Source organism: Cyprinodon tularosa, unplaced genomic scaffold (genome assembly GCF_016077235.1).
Source record: "Cyprinodon tularosa strain WSP-4 unplaced genomic scaffold, ASM1607723v1 ctg23, whole genome shotgun sequence".
NCBI lineage: Eukaryota > Metazoa > Chordata > Actinopteri > Cyprinodontiformes > Cyprinodontidae > Cyprinodon > Cyprinodon tularosa.
In genome coordinates, this window is record NW_024038861.1 from 2135116 (window position 1) to 2152710 (window position 17595).

General features: G+C 35.9%; 1 protein-coding gene across 2 annotated transcripts in view; it reads right to left on the reverse strand.

Annotated features, from left to right (window-relative positions):
* Positions 1 to 17595, reverse strand: part of tpk1 (thiamin pyrophosphokinase 1) — a 108675-nt gene that overhangs the window by 26898 nt on the left and 64182 nt on the right. For both annotated transcript variants that reach the window (XM_038286761.1, XM_038286760.1), the window contains 2 exons: positions 13032 to 13178; positions 6206 to 6314 (listed from right to left, as the gene is read on the reverse strand). In XM_038286761.1, coding sequence (XP_038142689.1) covers positions 6206 to 6314; positions 13032 to 13178 — 256 coding nt within the window. The remainder of the gene's footprint in view (positions 1 to 6205; positions 6315 to 13031; positions 13179 to 17595) is intronic.

A 17595-nucleotide genomic window follows, 5' to 3' on the forward strand; every position in this document is an offset into this window, starting at 1 on the left:
CCATGCAGGTGGTCAAAACATCGTGCCTGTTAAGCCAGCCATACAATGACCTCAATGACTCCCCATTTCTGGCCATAACAAGGCTTCTGTTGGGCTACTCTATAAAGCCTGGAACACAACACTACTAAGAGACATTTTGAATTGAGAAAGCTTTCTGGATGGATGTGAAACGTCTTCAAATTTGGAAAAGAAATTTCAGTGGTTTGTTTTTAACTTTTTTTTTTGAATAAATGCCAGTTTGTTTCAAAGAAGTGGACCGCAACTTTAATATAGCTCTCTGTGTCATCCAACACAGTGCTGGGAGCATCGGTGTCGCCAGACCCAATTTACTGGGGCACGTGCCCCAGTATAAATGAGCTGTGCCCCAGTATAAATCTCATGAAAATTTGCAACAGTATTACATTTTTTTAATGCATCAATTTAGATAATTCCAACGGGAGGGGACGTATATTTCTACTCAAATGCGCAGCAAGTGTGTTGTTAACTCCAAGTTGAGGATGAATTAGCGCCCCCACGTCAGCGCATGTCACTGCATGAACTGCAGGTAAACTAACACGCTGCTCTCAACTGTTTTGGATGGGACACTGTGCGGCCGCGACGCATTTTTAGTTCTGGTAACGTTTCTTACCTGTCAATTTTATTATTTTCCCAGTGAAACCACATGATTTATAGGCTATTATCTGAAAATGACTGCATTGGTTTGTAGATGGATATCAGGAAATTCCTCACACGAAGCAGAGACAGGGAAGCAGTAAAACAAGATGAGAGAGAGGGAGGTAAGGTCCCGTTATGAATTAGTGATTTAAGCTAAGCAGTTACATTAGGAACGTTATAAGCAATATGATAGATATTGACATAATTATAGATTTACGTTTTTTAATGTTTGCTGTAGAGAATGAGAATGAAGGTGCTGAAGTAGGAAAGGGAGGATGAGGCAAGACTGACAGGCAAGAGACAGGTGAGAGACATGAGAGACAGGACCATGAAGGTGATGAGGGAGCAACAACCAGCGTCCACAAACAAGAAGGGGACATTAGTGACTTAGGGGGAAAGCATGATGGTCCTAAACAAGTGAAGTTGTCCCACTATCCCCAGCACAAATTTGGAGTAAAACACGTTCATTTAATTCAAAATGGTTAGAAAGCTTTTCCTGGTTGAAAAATAAAGCCTTGTTATCAAGGATATGCAGTGTGTTTTCAACTTGCTTGATAACATCATGTTCCCAACACTAACGCAGGTCATCCAGATCTCCCTTACAATCACAATCAACAGCTGTAGTTGTGAAAGGTCATTCAGTGTGTTGAGAAAGCTCCACACTTGGCCAAGGTACTCAATGGGAAAAGACAGGCTCCATCATCTTGCTATTTTATCAGTTGAAAAGGAAGAACTTTCTAAGCTGAGTCACAGTCTAGTGATTGACCGCTTTGCAAAAATGAAACATAGGAGGTACACTTTAATGCTTATAAAATAAAAGAAAAACTTAGTTCAGGTTGAGTTAAAATTTCCCCTGAACTAAAACTCTGTAACCTAGGAATTAATGATTACTTCAGAATGTGTATAAGGAAACTTTTTATTTGACAAAGTTGTTGATGTCGTATTTTTTTATACCGGCAATGTTGAAAATGTTCATGTTTGTTAAAACAAATATGCTCTTACACTTATTAATATCTCAACTGGTAATTTTGGTAGGAATGTATCAGGGTGGGGCAGTGTGCTTGTTTGTATTTGTGTATGGAAGGAGGGGCATATGCAGTAGGGGGCCAGTGCCCCAGTAAAGCTTTGTGCCTAGCAACGCCCCTGGCTGGGAGAGACTTTATGCTGTTAGCAGTACTTTTAAACAGGTGATTTTGGTTGCTCTTAAAAGAGAAGTTAAACTTGGCTCTACAGAATGCATTAAATTACAAAAGTATCCCCACATCTACAGAGCTAATTGCTAGCATTTCTCTTCTATCATGTTACCTATGTTTTGCAAAATGTCCTTCATTTTTCTATAATCAAATTCCTTCTAAGCAAAGGTTATCGCTAATCTGATCGGAAAAAATTTTATCTAAAAGAAAACAAACAAAAAAAACACGACAATTTACAATAAGTTGAATAATTGTTTATGTCCTTAGCATTAACCAACAACCCAGTTAGCCAATTTTGGTAGGAGGAAGACTGCTAATGAAAATAATATTTTTTTTTCAGTAACAATAACCCATGAAGTTGCAAAGGAATTCTAAAGTGTCTTGTAATTGAAAACCAGCATTTTTATTTTACCTCTGTAATCTGTTTTTACTTTGTAACTGCAATGGAAATGAAGTGAGGCTAAAGAAGCGCCCCAGACTATTACTTTGGCCCCTATAAAAGGTTCCTGCAGTTAAGGCATGCCTCTAAAAAGCCATAATTACAATCTATGGGTGGCTGATATGATGATATTAGACTCTGAATCATCTGAATGTGGTGAAGACCTGCCAAAGCAAAGACTATGTTGTACGTCTGTGAGGGACAATCTTTTTTTTTTTCTATAGAGTGCACTTTACCTAAGTGCTCTTGCTGTTGTTCAAAGCCGTCAGAAATCAAGTGCACTAATGTCTTGAAATAGGATGAGATATTTATTAAATATAAATTGCTTTTGGTACAAGTTGGCAAAATTGTAAAAATGTATTTATGGAAAAATGATTTAGCCTGAATACTTTTTTTTTTTTTTACATGTATCTGCTTAGAAACTATACTTTAAAAGACATTGTGATAAAATTACGATTGCAATCTGCTTTAGTAAAGTCAGGATTTTATTCTTTTGTGTCCCCTCTCCACAAATATATTACCTTCCCCTTTCAGATTGTTGAAATCTAAGCCTGGTTTTTCATACAAAAGCATGTCCATTCTGTTTCCTGTAATGCAAGGAGGGCTGTGATGCACGTGTCAAGTTACATGTAATTAAAACTCAATTTGCCTCACAGCTACAGTGTAAGACTACATAATTTGGTAAATTAAGTACTTGTCTTAGTTTGAGAACTCATTATGGTTCTTTTATTTTTATTTTTTTTAAGTGTTCACATAAGAGGATAAAAAAGCAAGTTGAGTGTGGTCAGAGTGTTTGGATTGTCATTATGTATACTTGATTGATGAAGCTCATTAATACAAAATCAAGGTGAGCAGAATTATTTTAACTAATTGCAATTTAGTTAGTTTTGATGTGTTTCTTCATCGACATTATGTTCCCATACAGTGTTTCTTGCTTTTTCTTTTATACATCTTTGTTAGTCAAAAAGCAACATTCATATGTCTTAAATACACAATAATTTTTGTTTAGCAAATTTTGATCTTAGCAGATGTATTATCATACATCGTTTAAAAAAAGTATTTTAAGATATTTGCCTCTTAGCTATCTGAATATACAGAGTGATAAAGAAACAACTTGCAGGCAAACAAAAAGAAAAATATAATAAAACCAGTCATCACTAAAGTTATTTCAACTTGTCCTTGGCATCTCCTTGAAGTTTAGTTAACTAAGCTAAAATGAGCCAAACCAAAGTCAGTTCATATTTAAGTTACACCTAATCATATCAATATGAATCAAAGGGAAAATGTCTGCACGCTTTAAATAAAACCAACCTTTGAATGAAGAAATCAATCAGAACAAACTAAAATGTCTATTTTAACCAAATAAGGCTATACTTACTTACAAAAATCAAGGAACAAATCAAATTTTTTGGAAAAAAGCGGGTTACATTTTTGTTTAATATTCTTATCCTTTCCCCAAACCCCAGAAGAAAATCATTACTTCTACCCTTCTAAATATGCATGTGGTTAATTATGCATCTTGTTACCACTGGCTAATCTGCATAAGACTCCCATGTATTAAGTCCCTCTCATTAACATTCAGAGGGCCATCACGCAGGTGTGCCAAATACCAAATAAGTTCACTGTACAACATATTGTAGCTGAAGGAAAAAAAAAAAAAAAAAAAAAAGAACAACACACACGCACACAAACAAGATTCTTATAAACAACGCTGGAAGTGCAACCAAGTATGATTATTCAGACGTGTCCAGCAACATGTAGACATGTGCTCTCTCAAGCGTACAGACTCCTAAAAATGTACATGTGCACATACAGGCACTGGCGGTGGACACCTACCAAGAAGCAGACACATTATGCAACCCCAACGACAGAAGGTCCAGGTTCCCTTGAATGGGTGGCAGTTCGGCCTGTGCCAACTCATTAAGAGCACAGCTGGCCATGTGGGTTGGAGTGGAGTAAAGCCACAGGGGTTCTCAGATGAGCTTCCAGTATATTTTCACACAATTGTCAACAAGACAAAAAGTTATTTCAGGCATGTTGTGTATTATATTATTTATACCTATTCAAATTGCAGAGTTATTTGACTAAAGCTAATTAAGCATCTGTAAGTTTTTGCTTCTCCTTTGCTTGTAGAAATGTCTTCAGAAATCAGCCCTGGATCTCATATTTACTTTGTGAAAAAAGCATTAAAACCTTTAAGCCTCTGGAAGAATCTAAATATTATCTTCCTTCACTATAAATAAAACCCTTGAGTTTATCCTATAATTCTACAGCAGCTTACTGTATGTATGTGGAGGCTGCAAGTGCTGAAGTAAATGAAGCAGGAGAATAATGTTTTAAATACAACTGAAAGAACGGAAATGTCCATGACATTTGGTCAACTTAAAGGTATAGTGGAGGATTTTTGCAAAGACCCGCATTCTAAACATGCACATGCACAACCCTGTACCCGCTCCCTAGAGGGGAACATTTATTAAATGCGTGCAAGAGCATGCATGAGCCCATTTGTCCTTGTGCACGCTCTGTGTGAAACTTGCTGTTTCCGCAATGTCCGACTCACCACTGGTAAGAGAAAATGGGGATGAGCGCGAAGGACGGCCTTACGTAAACATATCACCAGAAGGCTTGACAATTAGGAATACCAGTTATTTTGATGAGCCACCTGGAAAAAAAACATCCTCCACTATACCTTTAAAATTTTATGTTGTTCCCACTTAAAAAAATGTATTTGTGGTTTGTAAACAATAATTCCACTTTACCTTTTCATGGAAACACAAACTGAAACAATTAGTTTCCAAATAAATACCTAATTCCAGTCAAAAGTAAAAGTGTCTCTATAGGGTTTTATCTTTTTATGCTGTAACTCATGTGAATATGACCTCATTACCTGACTAATTCAAAATAGTTGTGGCAAGCACAGCAATACCATGAGCAAAGTCACAACTGATGTCTACTCAGTTTCAGAATAGAAATATTTATGATGGGCAGTCATTGATTTAAATGTCTCAGATATCGTATAGAGACAATATTAAGAACTCTGAGGTATTTCAGGTTCTTTAACTTGTTAGGCCGGGCATACATTTTACGATATTTTCAATCGTTTTCAATCAGCAATAGCTCAACTGTATGAGGAAATCGCAGGGTTTAAAAGTTCACAGCTCATAATGTTTTGTTCTTAACACTGTACGGCCCAAGGCTCTGATAAGATCTAAATGCTCTCACACCACGTCCAAAAACCACACGTCGGACTCACTGGACTCGTCAATCTGGATGAAGAAGAACTCCCTTGTTTGCCAATGCGCCGTGCGTGAGGTTCTTGTAAATCGACACGTAGATGCTCGTAGCTCTGCCTTAACAGCAGGATTTGTCCATGAACACCTTATGACTGCTGACTGAATTACAAAAATGTTTGATTTTCTCCCGACCTTACGATTCCTAATCGGGAGATGGTCCTGGGAAGCTAATTGTTCCTTGTTACTCCATGTATATTACACGACGCAAGGCGCATGATGAGGCTGAAACTTGGCCTGATCCAAAAAATTCTCGCACGACTCGAACAGTGTAAGCTCAGCCTTAAAAAACAATAACAGGATGCAACTAATGATTTTTACAATTTTAAAAACGAAAGGTACTAAAGTTATCTTGAATAATAAATCCTGTGTCTGTGGTCAATAAATATAGTTGGATCAAAGAAATAAATGCAATTTCACATTTTTGTCACTAATTTACTCCAAGTTTATACACACATATAATGGTAAAAAATATTTGCAGTTTCTTTTTTGGTCTGAAGGTAGAAAATCCAGAAGTATTGTTTCAGCCATCATTTAATTTGAGAAAAAGTAATTTAAATGTAACAAATTAGAGCAACTTTTTAAAGTTTATCCAAAGTATCTTTTTTTCCGTGTAGGAAGGGACTTACTCAGGTTCCATTTGAGTCCTGTGGTGAGTGTTTGGCAGGGTCCACCTACTGGAATTAGGCTACACCACTCTCCCTCCAGGCCGGTGTTCACCCCCAATCTGTGGTTGCCCTGCAGACACATTTCATAGCACCTTGTCAAATAGCATGTATGTAATACTGTACCTATGAATGCAATGAAAATGTGGAGCAGGACTCGTTTAACTTTCTGTTCTTTTATCCCTGACTCAGCTTCCACACCCAGTCTCCAAGGGTCATTAAAATAAATGATTACTCTTGTCAAAACTGTAGACCTTGTTTTACCTCCCAAAATATAAACTGACCTTGACATATTGAATTACAGTCTGCTGCTGAGTCATAAAGCATTTCCAAACACAGATTTAACTACACTTGCAAGCAGCTTTTATCTGATACTGAACAGTAAGTAAACAAATTGTGTACATTATGGTGTAAAATAACATATTAGTGTAACTTAAAACAGTCTCATAATTATCTGAGGACTACTTGGCGGTTTTAAGTGTCAGACTAATAAAGGGAGATCTATTTTTGAGGGGCTGTGATATTATTATAAATAAAATGCTTTATGCAGAAGCATTCACAACATTTGTAAGGCTATATTTTTTCCTTAGAAACTAGGTTTGGGAAACAAAATATTAAGAATCACACAATATAGGCTGAGGCAAGAGTCCAACTTTTAGGGCAGGATAATTATTTAGCTGTGCAGAAGCTGGATATAATAAAGCCGCATATTTCTATTTAGAAAAGCTGAAAGAAAGCTTCTCACATTCAGAAGTACATAGCTACACAATGTGACAAAGTTTGATCATTTAAAGCTATGCGGCTGAAGGACGCATAGGACATATAGTGCTTTGCAAAATAATCCATACATGTTGACAGGATAACTATGGATAGTGCAATCCACAAATCTTAATGAAAGAAGAGTAAGAAGAAAGCCTCATACAATTCAATAATTCTAGCTTCTAGTTTGTCTCAAGCCATGTAGGAGGCACAGGGCAGGACTTAAACAAACTATTTGAATTACCTGCAAAATAATGAGTGAGGATATCGAACTATGGAAGCATTTTATAAAGCTGGGACAAGAAAGCCTGTTGTAGTGAAAGAACGTTAACAAACAGGGTAACAGTGGCAGAAAACATGCTACCCAGGTTAACAGCCCCAAACATTCAGCCAGCAAAACAATGGATGCTTGTATAGTAGATATGATGTACAGCTGCAAATACAACTCTAATTGAAGCAAAGATTGATCCTACTAAATATTTAGCATGTGGGCTTGAATACAAATGAACTATATATAACAAATATATGATAATTTTGATATTATCATGAACAACCATAATACTGCCTGCTAGATGGAGTCTCACTGCTGTGAATGCAATAAACTGAGAGGAGAAATCAGTTTATTAGTTTAGGTGATAAAAGAGATATTATGGCAGAGTTAGGATAGCGATTTATTGTAACTTATGACCTTCTGACAATATTCAACAATGTCAGCAAAGCAGTTTAATACTGGAAGCCATAAAACGATCAACATTTTTCATAAATTTAGCTGTTAAACATAAAAAAATACATTCAAATTTAACTTTCCAGTTATACACTTGAGTTGGTCTGTCAGATGAAATTTCAATAAAATACATTGCAGTTTGGGATTGTAAAATGAGGAAAGGTTTAAGAGGAATGGAAACTTTTGCAGTGTGCCGTTTCTGACAATAAAATGCTTCTGCTGTAGCATCTTTAAACAAAGTGCTTATAGCAACATCAGTCATCTGAAACTCCAAAAGTGCCACAGATGAACACATCCGGGGGAAACACAATAAACAGCTTAAAATGTATGTTTTAAAAAGAGTTTTCACAGCTTTGCTTGCTTGCACCACAGAGCCAAGGGGAAGAAATAATGGGAAACATCTAAACTATGAAGATTTTTTAGTGCGGAATAAAATCTATGGTTGTTTTCTATACATAAACACAGGCTCTTTGTGTTTGTGTCAAAATAGAAGGCAGGAAACAGAAAAAAACAACAACTAAGAAATATGTTGAGAAAGAATATACCTTATTAATATAAAAGACGAAAAAATGTCCCCAATGCATAAAATAAACATAATGAAATAAAGACAACTTTATGTTAGAAAATACTATATAGGAATGTTCCCATTTATATAAAAGGATAAATTAAAATTACTTCAAATTTCAAAATAAAATCAACAGATTTGGACAGATGATAGTAAACAAAATGCAATAATATATATATATATATATATATATATATATATATATATATATATATATATATATATATATATATAGTGACGCAGGGGGTATCACTGCAAGAAGGTTTCAGGTACGATTCCCATCTTTCTGTATGGAGTTTGCATGTTCTTCTCTAAATTTTCCTTAGGTGTGAGTGTGTGCGTGAATGGTTGTTTGTCCTGTTTGTCCCCGTGTTGCCCTGCGATAGACTGGTGACCTGTCCAGAGTGTACCCCAACCCGCTTCTCGCCCGTTGACTGCTGGAGATAGGCACCAGATACAAAGCTCAGGAAAATATGCTTCGATGGATACATTGGGATGATATTGTAATTCTTTCATTCTAAACTAAGGTCAAAGTTTCTGCACCACCCTTTTTTGTTGTGTTTTATTTATTTATTTAATCAGGACACAGCACATTAATGAACAATCTTATACTTCTGTACAGATTGTAAATGAGGCAGATAATAGCATAGTTGCTAATTTACATCTGTTGTCCTGAGGCAGGAAGACAAAACAACACAAGATCACATAATACAATATCCGTCAAAACACATAGACACACGTTCAGACAATGACATTACAACAATAAAATTAGTGAGTGCATGACTGGGATCTTTTAAGAAACAGTTTAAGGTGCTTTTTAAATGTGCAGTAGTTGGACATTCCCTGATGGGAGGCTGTTCCAGAAGTGACCCTCTGACTGATAGAACAGTTTGTCCAAAGGTTGTTCTTCTGTGGTGGATCTCTAGGTTTCCTCTGGAGGAGGCTCTGGTGCAAATACGTTTGCCAGAAAGTGGAGGTGGGGCTAATCCATTCAGAGCTTTGTAAATCAAACGACTATTTTTAAAATGAATAAAATTTTCAAATTGTGTTAGAGTTACATTTAACAAAGGGGTATATGAAAGACGAACATGGTGCAAAATTACCTTGTAGATAGTCTGACACATTGCACCTGTTTGCAGGTCTGTTCTAGTGGGATAAGAAACATCTTATAAGAAATATTTCATGACAGAGTGGTTTTGAGTCCTTTTTAAAGTCTCTTAAACGTTCATTTAAAAAACAAATTGACAATTTTCCTCTGTGTCTTGAATTGACTGCACTAAATTATTCAGTTCTTTACAAAACATGTCATTCTGACTCAGTTCTTTATTCAAAAAAATTTCATAGTCAAATACTAAATCTGTGCTCTGCTTACCCCGGCACGGGATTGGAAGATTAAACAATACTCAGCTATCGCATTTCATCTTTTACATCGGCTGCTTCACTGACAAGTTTCAGTCCTTCAAAGAGCAGAAAGTAAACAAATTTTGCAGTTTAGAGCTAGAGTCAATGTGCTGGGATGATTTACAGAATAGATTGGACAGATGCATCATTGCACATCCTGTGTCCCACCACAAGCAGAACTGGGCCCCCAGAGTATCTACAGAGGCTGGCTTACAACTCTGAGTAAATTTCACTCTGGTTAACGGAGACTCAATAAAGCACATCACAAGAGAAAAGCGAATCGAGCTCCACGCACCTTCTGTCCCTATGTTATTTATTTATGAGACTCAAATTAGGTAAATTTAGCACTTACACAAGACTTAGACTGATTAAAACATCCTCCAGTTCTGCAGAGACACTGAAAGAAAGTGTCTCTACCCATAATTTAATAGAAGATATGATAATTTTGCAGTGCTTTGAGACTGCAGAAGAAAATGCATGACTTCTGCATATTTCCTAGAGGTGCCATAATTATACAAAGAGACCTTATTTGGGAAACAAAATAAATATGACAAACAGGTGCAACCTTGATTAAATCAGAGCTTGTTTATGGTTCACAGATTCAGAGATTTAATCAAGATGAAGGAACATTGAATTCATTGAATAATGCATGGAAGATAAAAGAGATTTCACCTTTTTATTGAGGGCTTAAAGTTTATAGAGTTTTTTGTGTTTTAATCCATAGTACATAATCTTTGTGCTACCGACTGAGTATCATTTCCCGAGAAAAGCAGTTTAGAGACACATGTCATTGCATGGGTTGTGAAATTATTAGGCAAAAGTTGTAAGCACGTAGAATACATATGTAATTTAAACAAACAGAAGTGGGCCTTTTTTCGAAGGTTAAGCTCACCTTCATGTACGGGCATGTGCGTTCATCAGCTGCTGGCGAATTGGAACTGCGTTGACAAACGAGCTTAATTTACCCTCACTGAAGTAAGATTAATTGGAGGTGTCGAGGTATGAAACTGCAAATGACAACACGCCTTTGGAATAATGACAGGAAGTATGGCGGAAGATCGGGGCGAGAGGGATTCGCTTTTGTCATCAGGAGGCGTCACAGTTAGTTGTTTGTCCCGAGGATTTCAGGATGAAACAAGGCAGCAGAAAAGGTTGGGTGGCTGTGGGTTCAGTGCGTGTTCTAAGAGGCAGATGTTAAATCCACTTGTAAACTTAATCATCAGAGGAGCATGAGAAAGTGGCTGGCATAGAAAAAATGAACAATTTGGGGAGCATCAGGAGATTCTCCAGCTCTTATTCACAACAGCAAATTGGGACAAGACAAGAGTAAAGAAATGTGTTTAGAGAAAGTGAGTGCATGCTTGTGTGTTGAGGTTCTTGAAGTGATTACTTGACAACGAAAAAAAACAAAAAACAAAGTCTTCAACACTCTAATCAACGACGAAGCAGCGCAAGGAAAAACATTTTTTGAGGGAGAATAGAAAATCGGGAGAACACCTGGGAGATGGATGATTGGAAAGTTGTTAAGACACAGCGTTAAGCCTATTGTGAAGAAACTAGATTGTGGGCCTGCCTATGTATGCAGTGATTATTTCAATCTTCTAAGGAATATATGTCAATCAGAAAAGTTCACTTCTTTGGAGGCTGTCATTAGATATATTCAACGCTTTTGTTGGGAAATTAGCTTCATTGCTTTACGTGTTCTGCAAACAGGTGTGAGCTGGTATTAAGAGTCTCCATTTTCCCCTAAAATATAAAACAAATAATATAAAATCTAATGTAATTGTGTTCCATTCCAACAGCAAAAATAAATTTTTTTTTATCTACTACAGTAACACTAAATAAATACCGCTTTAATGCACATTTCTTTAGACATATATTTTTCATTCATTATTATTTCAATCTGGCACACAGACTTCGGCAAAAACCTAAAATAAACAGTTTGTGAATTAGTAATTTTCAAGTGCACCATGTAGGAGGGGCCAAGAGATACCTATTGGTGTCAAATATAGAAGGAATAGAAGGGCTGATCTGGATATACACATTCAATAAAATATATTACACACAGAACATGGAGGATTTTATTCAGTTGTGGGGTTTCAAAAACATTTTATGTACTGTGTCAGATGATGGAGAACTGCATTTTAACAAGCTCCTCATTTAATGATTTTTAACTGACACTTGTTTTACTTTAATAGTGATTTTTAACTGACACTTGTTTTACGTCAATTGTTTATATGTTTGAATTGTGTAAATAAAGTGCTGTTAAAAGTAAAAAAAAAAAAAAAAATATATATATATATATATATATATATATATATATATATATATATATATATATATATATATTAATGAGGTACATATTCTACTGCAAATAGTTGAGTTTGGTTGTCTGCAGAGAAGACCCCTACGCAGCATTTAGGACAACCCCCCCGAAAAAAAACAACAACACTTTTTTATTTTGTGCTCCCTCCTTTACTCTATAGCAGGGCTTTACAATTTGTTTAAAAAAAAGGATCAGGCTGTGAACTTTTTATATCCATCAAAATCAATAATTAACATTTTAAATGTACCTATTTGAAAGAAGGACCAGGGGGAAAAAAAGGATGTATCTAATTTGTAACTTTAACCCTATTTAAAAGCAACCTTTAATAAAAGGTCAGCCTTATCGCCAACATGACTCAGCCTTGCCTTGGGAAGTTTAGAGGGTAAATCCTCTCCTTTGCCTCATCCCCCAGGAGGCAATTTGATTCTTGATTAAAGTTCAACAAAATTATAGATCACTGTATTGGACATATTTTCATATTGGCAAGGTATTTACATGTAACTCTTGTTGCAAAGCCCTATTTTAGAGAAACCTTTGGTAACTCCTACATCTCCTTTGGCATTTCAATGAAAAGGGAACTTTAACACACAAGTGGTAAGATGTTTGAAACCGCAACCTTTAAAAGTTTTGGACCATTTTGACACTAGTAAACAATTATTTTATGATGGCTTGTTAGTATAATGGTAAAGCTGGGTTTTGGGGTTAATAGAGGGAGGAATGTTTAATATAATTTAACTTTATTATTAATCTCACACCAGAGAACTTCACCTCTGCATTTAACCCATCCCCTTGGGGAGCAGTGGGCTGCCACTGTGCAGCACCTGGGGAGCAGTGAGGGGATAAGGGTCTTGCTCAGAGACCCAGAGTGCAGGCTGTGGGGATCGAAACAGGTACTTGCAACCTTCTCACAGCACAAGCACACTGCTCTAACCACCAGGCCAACACTCCCACAGCATATGTGGATCTTTTGGCAAAGAACATTACTGCTGGAATTTGGCAAACACAATTTACTCACAGGTTTGAGTAAATATGCCAAGCTTGTTTCCTGTATGATCAAAACAGGCAGATGTGTCATGGACAGAGCATGGAAGAGGGTTTCAACAGATGCCATGGTCTGGTCAAATCTCCCTGCTAGACCACCTAGTGTCACTATGGTGTCTACCTGTGAAAAGATAGAAAGAGAAAACAATTATTTATAGTCTCTTACTTCTTTTTTTAAGGAAATACTATTCACTAGTATACATTTCATTTGGAATAAAGTTGTGCATTCTGGTCATGAAACACGCACTTTGACAAGGAAACCTGCAAGCGATACCTACAGACTGTGAGATGAAAGTTAAAGGCTCTCTGAGACTTATTTTTCCAGCAGACAGTCTGCGCTTGATCTTTTTATATCCTTAACCAAACTCCTAGACGTTCACAGTCTTTTTTTCTCCAGGGCTTGGAAACATGTTAGATCTCGGGAATGATGACCTCATCCATTTCAATGGTAAAGAGAATTTGGTATTGAAGATGTCAGTAAGTTTAAATTGCACAGCATGTAATAAGCAGTGACGACTTTGATATCCTGGTTGATATAAACCTATGGAAATAAAGGTAAATATTGCTTTGGTTTAATTTATTTCTTACATGATATATATGATGTAAGAAAGGGTTCCTTTGTTCCTTTTTTAAAAGCGTCAGGATTGTCTCAGTGAAATTTGTCATGCGTTATATCAACATGTTCTCTTGCTTTCAGCAAGCATGCAGTGTTCTTCAACATTTCTGTTTTTACATAGAATATTTCCACTTTTTCTCCAATAAAAAGTAGCTCAGATAAAGTTGAAGTTAGAATAAAATATCAGACAAAATGTTTTACAAGTTACTTCCTCCCTTCGGAAATGGAGTTGAAACAAAACGGAGTGCTGAGATTGAGATTATATCAACATCTGGCTGACACCCCCGCATGATGAAACATCGCCTTAACTGTAAACTAGGTTCGGTAAACAAACTCCCTTCTGTGAGGGAGATACACTGACAGAGATAGAAGGGTTTAAGAAAATGCTAATCATGTCGTCAAATTCTTCACTGGGGTTTGATAAAGATCACAAAATAACAGGGAGCAAATTGTATTAAAATTTCACACAGAACTTCCCCCAAACACATAAGCCAGAATTTCCAAACATTAACTTTTTAAACCACAAAAAAATCAAGCATAGTATATACTATTTTTTTTTTTATGTAATCATCACCCCTGATCAGATTGAAACAGCCTCTATTAGAGTATGTGTGCGTTTCACACATTTTACATTATCTTTAATTTCAGCTCCAAATCAGGTTCTCAAACCAAGTCAAATCATATTGCACCAGTGTTACATACTGTATCTAATCCATTGCAGAAGGTCGGCAAAATGGCTATGAGGTTAAAGGGAGGGACAAGACCTTTTTGATGTAGTAATACAATACAGCATCACAAAGGCAGGCTCATAAACAAAGGAGTAGTAGATGACCCCCAGGTGTCCATCTGATATTAGCAATAAACTGACTCAGTGTCTGGTGAACATATAACAGGTTGAGGATGGTAAATAACAGCCATGCTTATAGTGGCTCTGCCTGATTTTACAGAGTACAAGGTAACTACTAGCACTTGTTTTATGCATGCGCTCAGGTCAGACAAACTTTTGTTAGACAAGCGTCAAAACAGGCTGGTAGTCGAGTGGTTAACTCAAAACTAATGTGTTACTGTAGGAGGAAGCTTTCTAATCTTAAAACAATATAATTTCTTTGCAACCTGAAACCTAAATTATACATTCATAGCAAATATTGAGACAAGAGCTGCATAATATATTGAAAACAGGCTCCTTCCTCATTCGTTTTCACACAGATAGTGAATCACTTCGCTGTAAGTCATTAAATCTAATGTGGAAGTGAATTTTATTAAGTTAAAACTCCACTTAAGAATCGGGTAACATAGAGATTTCAGTGACTTTGAACATGGTGGTTTAGGAAACAAACTGCTGATATGCTGGCATTCTCATACATAACCATAACTTGGATTTAAAGAGAATTGTGAAAAAGAAGAGAGAATGTCCTTTGGATAATAGATTTGTGGGCAAAATGCCTTGATAATATTTTAAGGAGAATGAAGACACTAGCTTGAAAACAAAAGCAGTAGCTCAAATAACCACGTATTCTAAGCAAAGTACATGAAATGCCTTTTCTGAAAGAACATTCTGAAAAAAAATCATCATGGGTAGAGGAAGACACGAGTGGGAAAAATTTTCATTTAGAAAACATGCTATCCTAGCTTCGTCCTGAACAGCTTACAGCATATAAAAAAGTCCAGAAAAAAGGCAGCAAAACATTAGCAAATAGAGTTTTTTTTGTTAAATTTTTATCAAATTTCAATAAACATCCAATACAGCTGATAAAAACATACAGTGATAGAGAAAACCTAAAAACACAGCATCTGATGCGTATATAATTTTGGAAAAGTACAGTGAAAAATTGCACCTTAACCTTTAAGAAATAGTCATCTTAATGTTCACTTTACATTAATGCTTTTTTTTGGGTGGCTGCAACACATTAAATACTACCTAAGAGCATGACCTTTGGGTTATTGCTTTTTAAATGTTTTACTAAAAGAAAAGAACTATAAGGGAGGGGAAAAAAGCATGAGAGAGTAAAGAAAATTTCAGTAAGCAGGCTGTTTAGAACCAGCTATATTGCTTAGTTGAAGTAGCTGAAGCCTGCAGAGAGAAACCTGTAAGACCTACACAGAAACCTGAAAATGATGAACATATCATTGCAGAGATGAAAATTAAAACATGGGGTGCTGTCTTACTATAAGCACAGACACAAAAACAGCAATTTCCTTAACACATGCACAGTATTCACGAGATAAGAACCTGAAGCCAAGGTAGACACATTCTGAAAAAAAGCACCTAAATCCACTATAATCCTTTGACACGATTCCTGGGGATTTTAAAATCCTATTATTTCACTGAAATATTTCATTCTCTTAAAAAAAAAACGCTAAGTGGATTGAAATTTGCCAAGGTGAACAGAAAGGGAATATGAAAATGCATTCTATTAAGTTCTTAGAAAAGTTTAGCTTTTCTAGTCCTATTCTGATTACTAAAGAGAGAGCCATGGTTCAAGTATGAGCAATAATGGGTAAGCAGGAAAAATCTGTGACAAATAAGAGCCCTCAGCAGCAAATGGTAAAAGAAAAAATAAATAAATCAAAAAGCATTTTGAAAGGCTCCTATCTTTTGCAAACAGGCTGACTAATAAAACTTCCAGCCCCATTACAAAAGCTTAAATATTAAATTAAATATTAGTCAAGCTAAGAAAAGAAAATCTTAAAAGATTCACGCAAACTGTGACAGGAACAATCTAAAAACCTAAAGCATGGTTACATGTGTGTACGAAAGAGGAAGTGCATGTTTGTGTGCATCAAAGTCCCTGTTCCATGGTCTTTCATTAGCTTTGAAATGTGAAGTGATTGGCACACTCTGCAGTGATTGGGGCAACACTCAACATGCTGCTTACACTGATACAAGAGAAAGGAAAAAGATATATAATGAACGGGAATGAAGGGAGCAAGATTTGAAAGAAGCAAAACACAAAGCAGAACTCATGAATATACCATCCTTGTAAAAAACCTTATCACTACTTGATTATTAGTTCAATACTGTACAAATAAGGCTGTAATGATTATTTAAAAAAAGTATTTTAAAACAACCGACTATCTCTTTGAATCTTATTTGCAGGTTTATGAGCTGAATGTTATTATTATGTCTCCAGGAAAAGATAGGCAGGCTTTGGTAGTTATCCCCTGGATGGAGTTTTTTTAACATTACACCCAAACACATATCTCAGCAGGGATTTGCCATTAATAAACATAGTACAACACTACTGACCTCTGAACATCTCTTCTTAAGTACCTGTTGAAAGCATCAATTCTGGGTGTTCAGAAAGAGAGGACAGCTAACTTTCTTGTTTTAAACTAGGATCCATGATAAAATATGAAAAAAATGCTAACAACATGTGACATAAACATTTTTAATGGAATTTAACTAAGTGGAAGATGAGCTGGAAGGAAATAAATATTCCTACTACTCAAATTGACCTGTTTGATATTAAGAGATCCAAGACTCAAAAATATGAGCACATATTAAAGATGTATGAAACAGATATTGCACAAAGATTCTTAATTTGAATATGAAGATTGCAGTGAGAGTCTAGAGTCAGAAGATCCTACAACATTAAAACACTAAAAGGTTTCTTCTAATAATGATGTTGGTCTTGCAAAACGGCTATCTTCTTGCTGTGTCAGCATGAAAACTTTTAGCAAGTAAGTCTAAATTTTTATGAAGAGGCGCAGACATCAGGGCGAGTGTTTGAACTCTGTCAGCCTGTATTTATAAGTAAAACAGGCTAGAATTGTCCAACATTTCTCTTTTCCTAATGTCAGAATAATAAAAAAATTAGATGCATTCTTAAACTTTTTAAAGTAAGAATTTCACAGACACACATTTTCTACAGCCCTGATATAAAAAATGTCTGCTGTCTGAAAAAGATCTGTAAACTGCTTA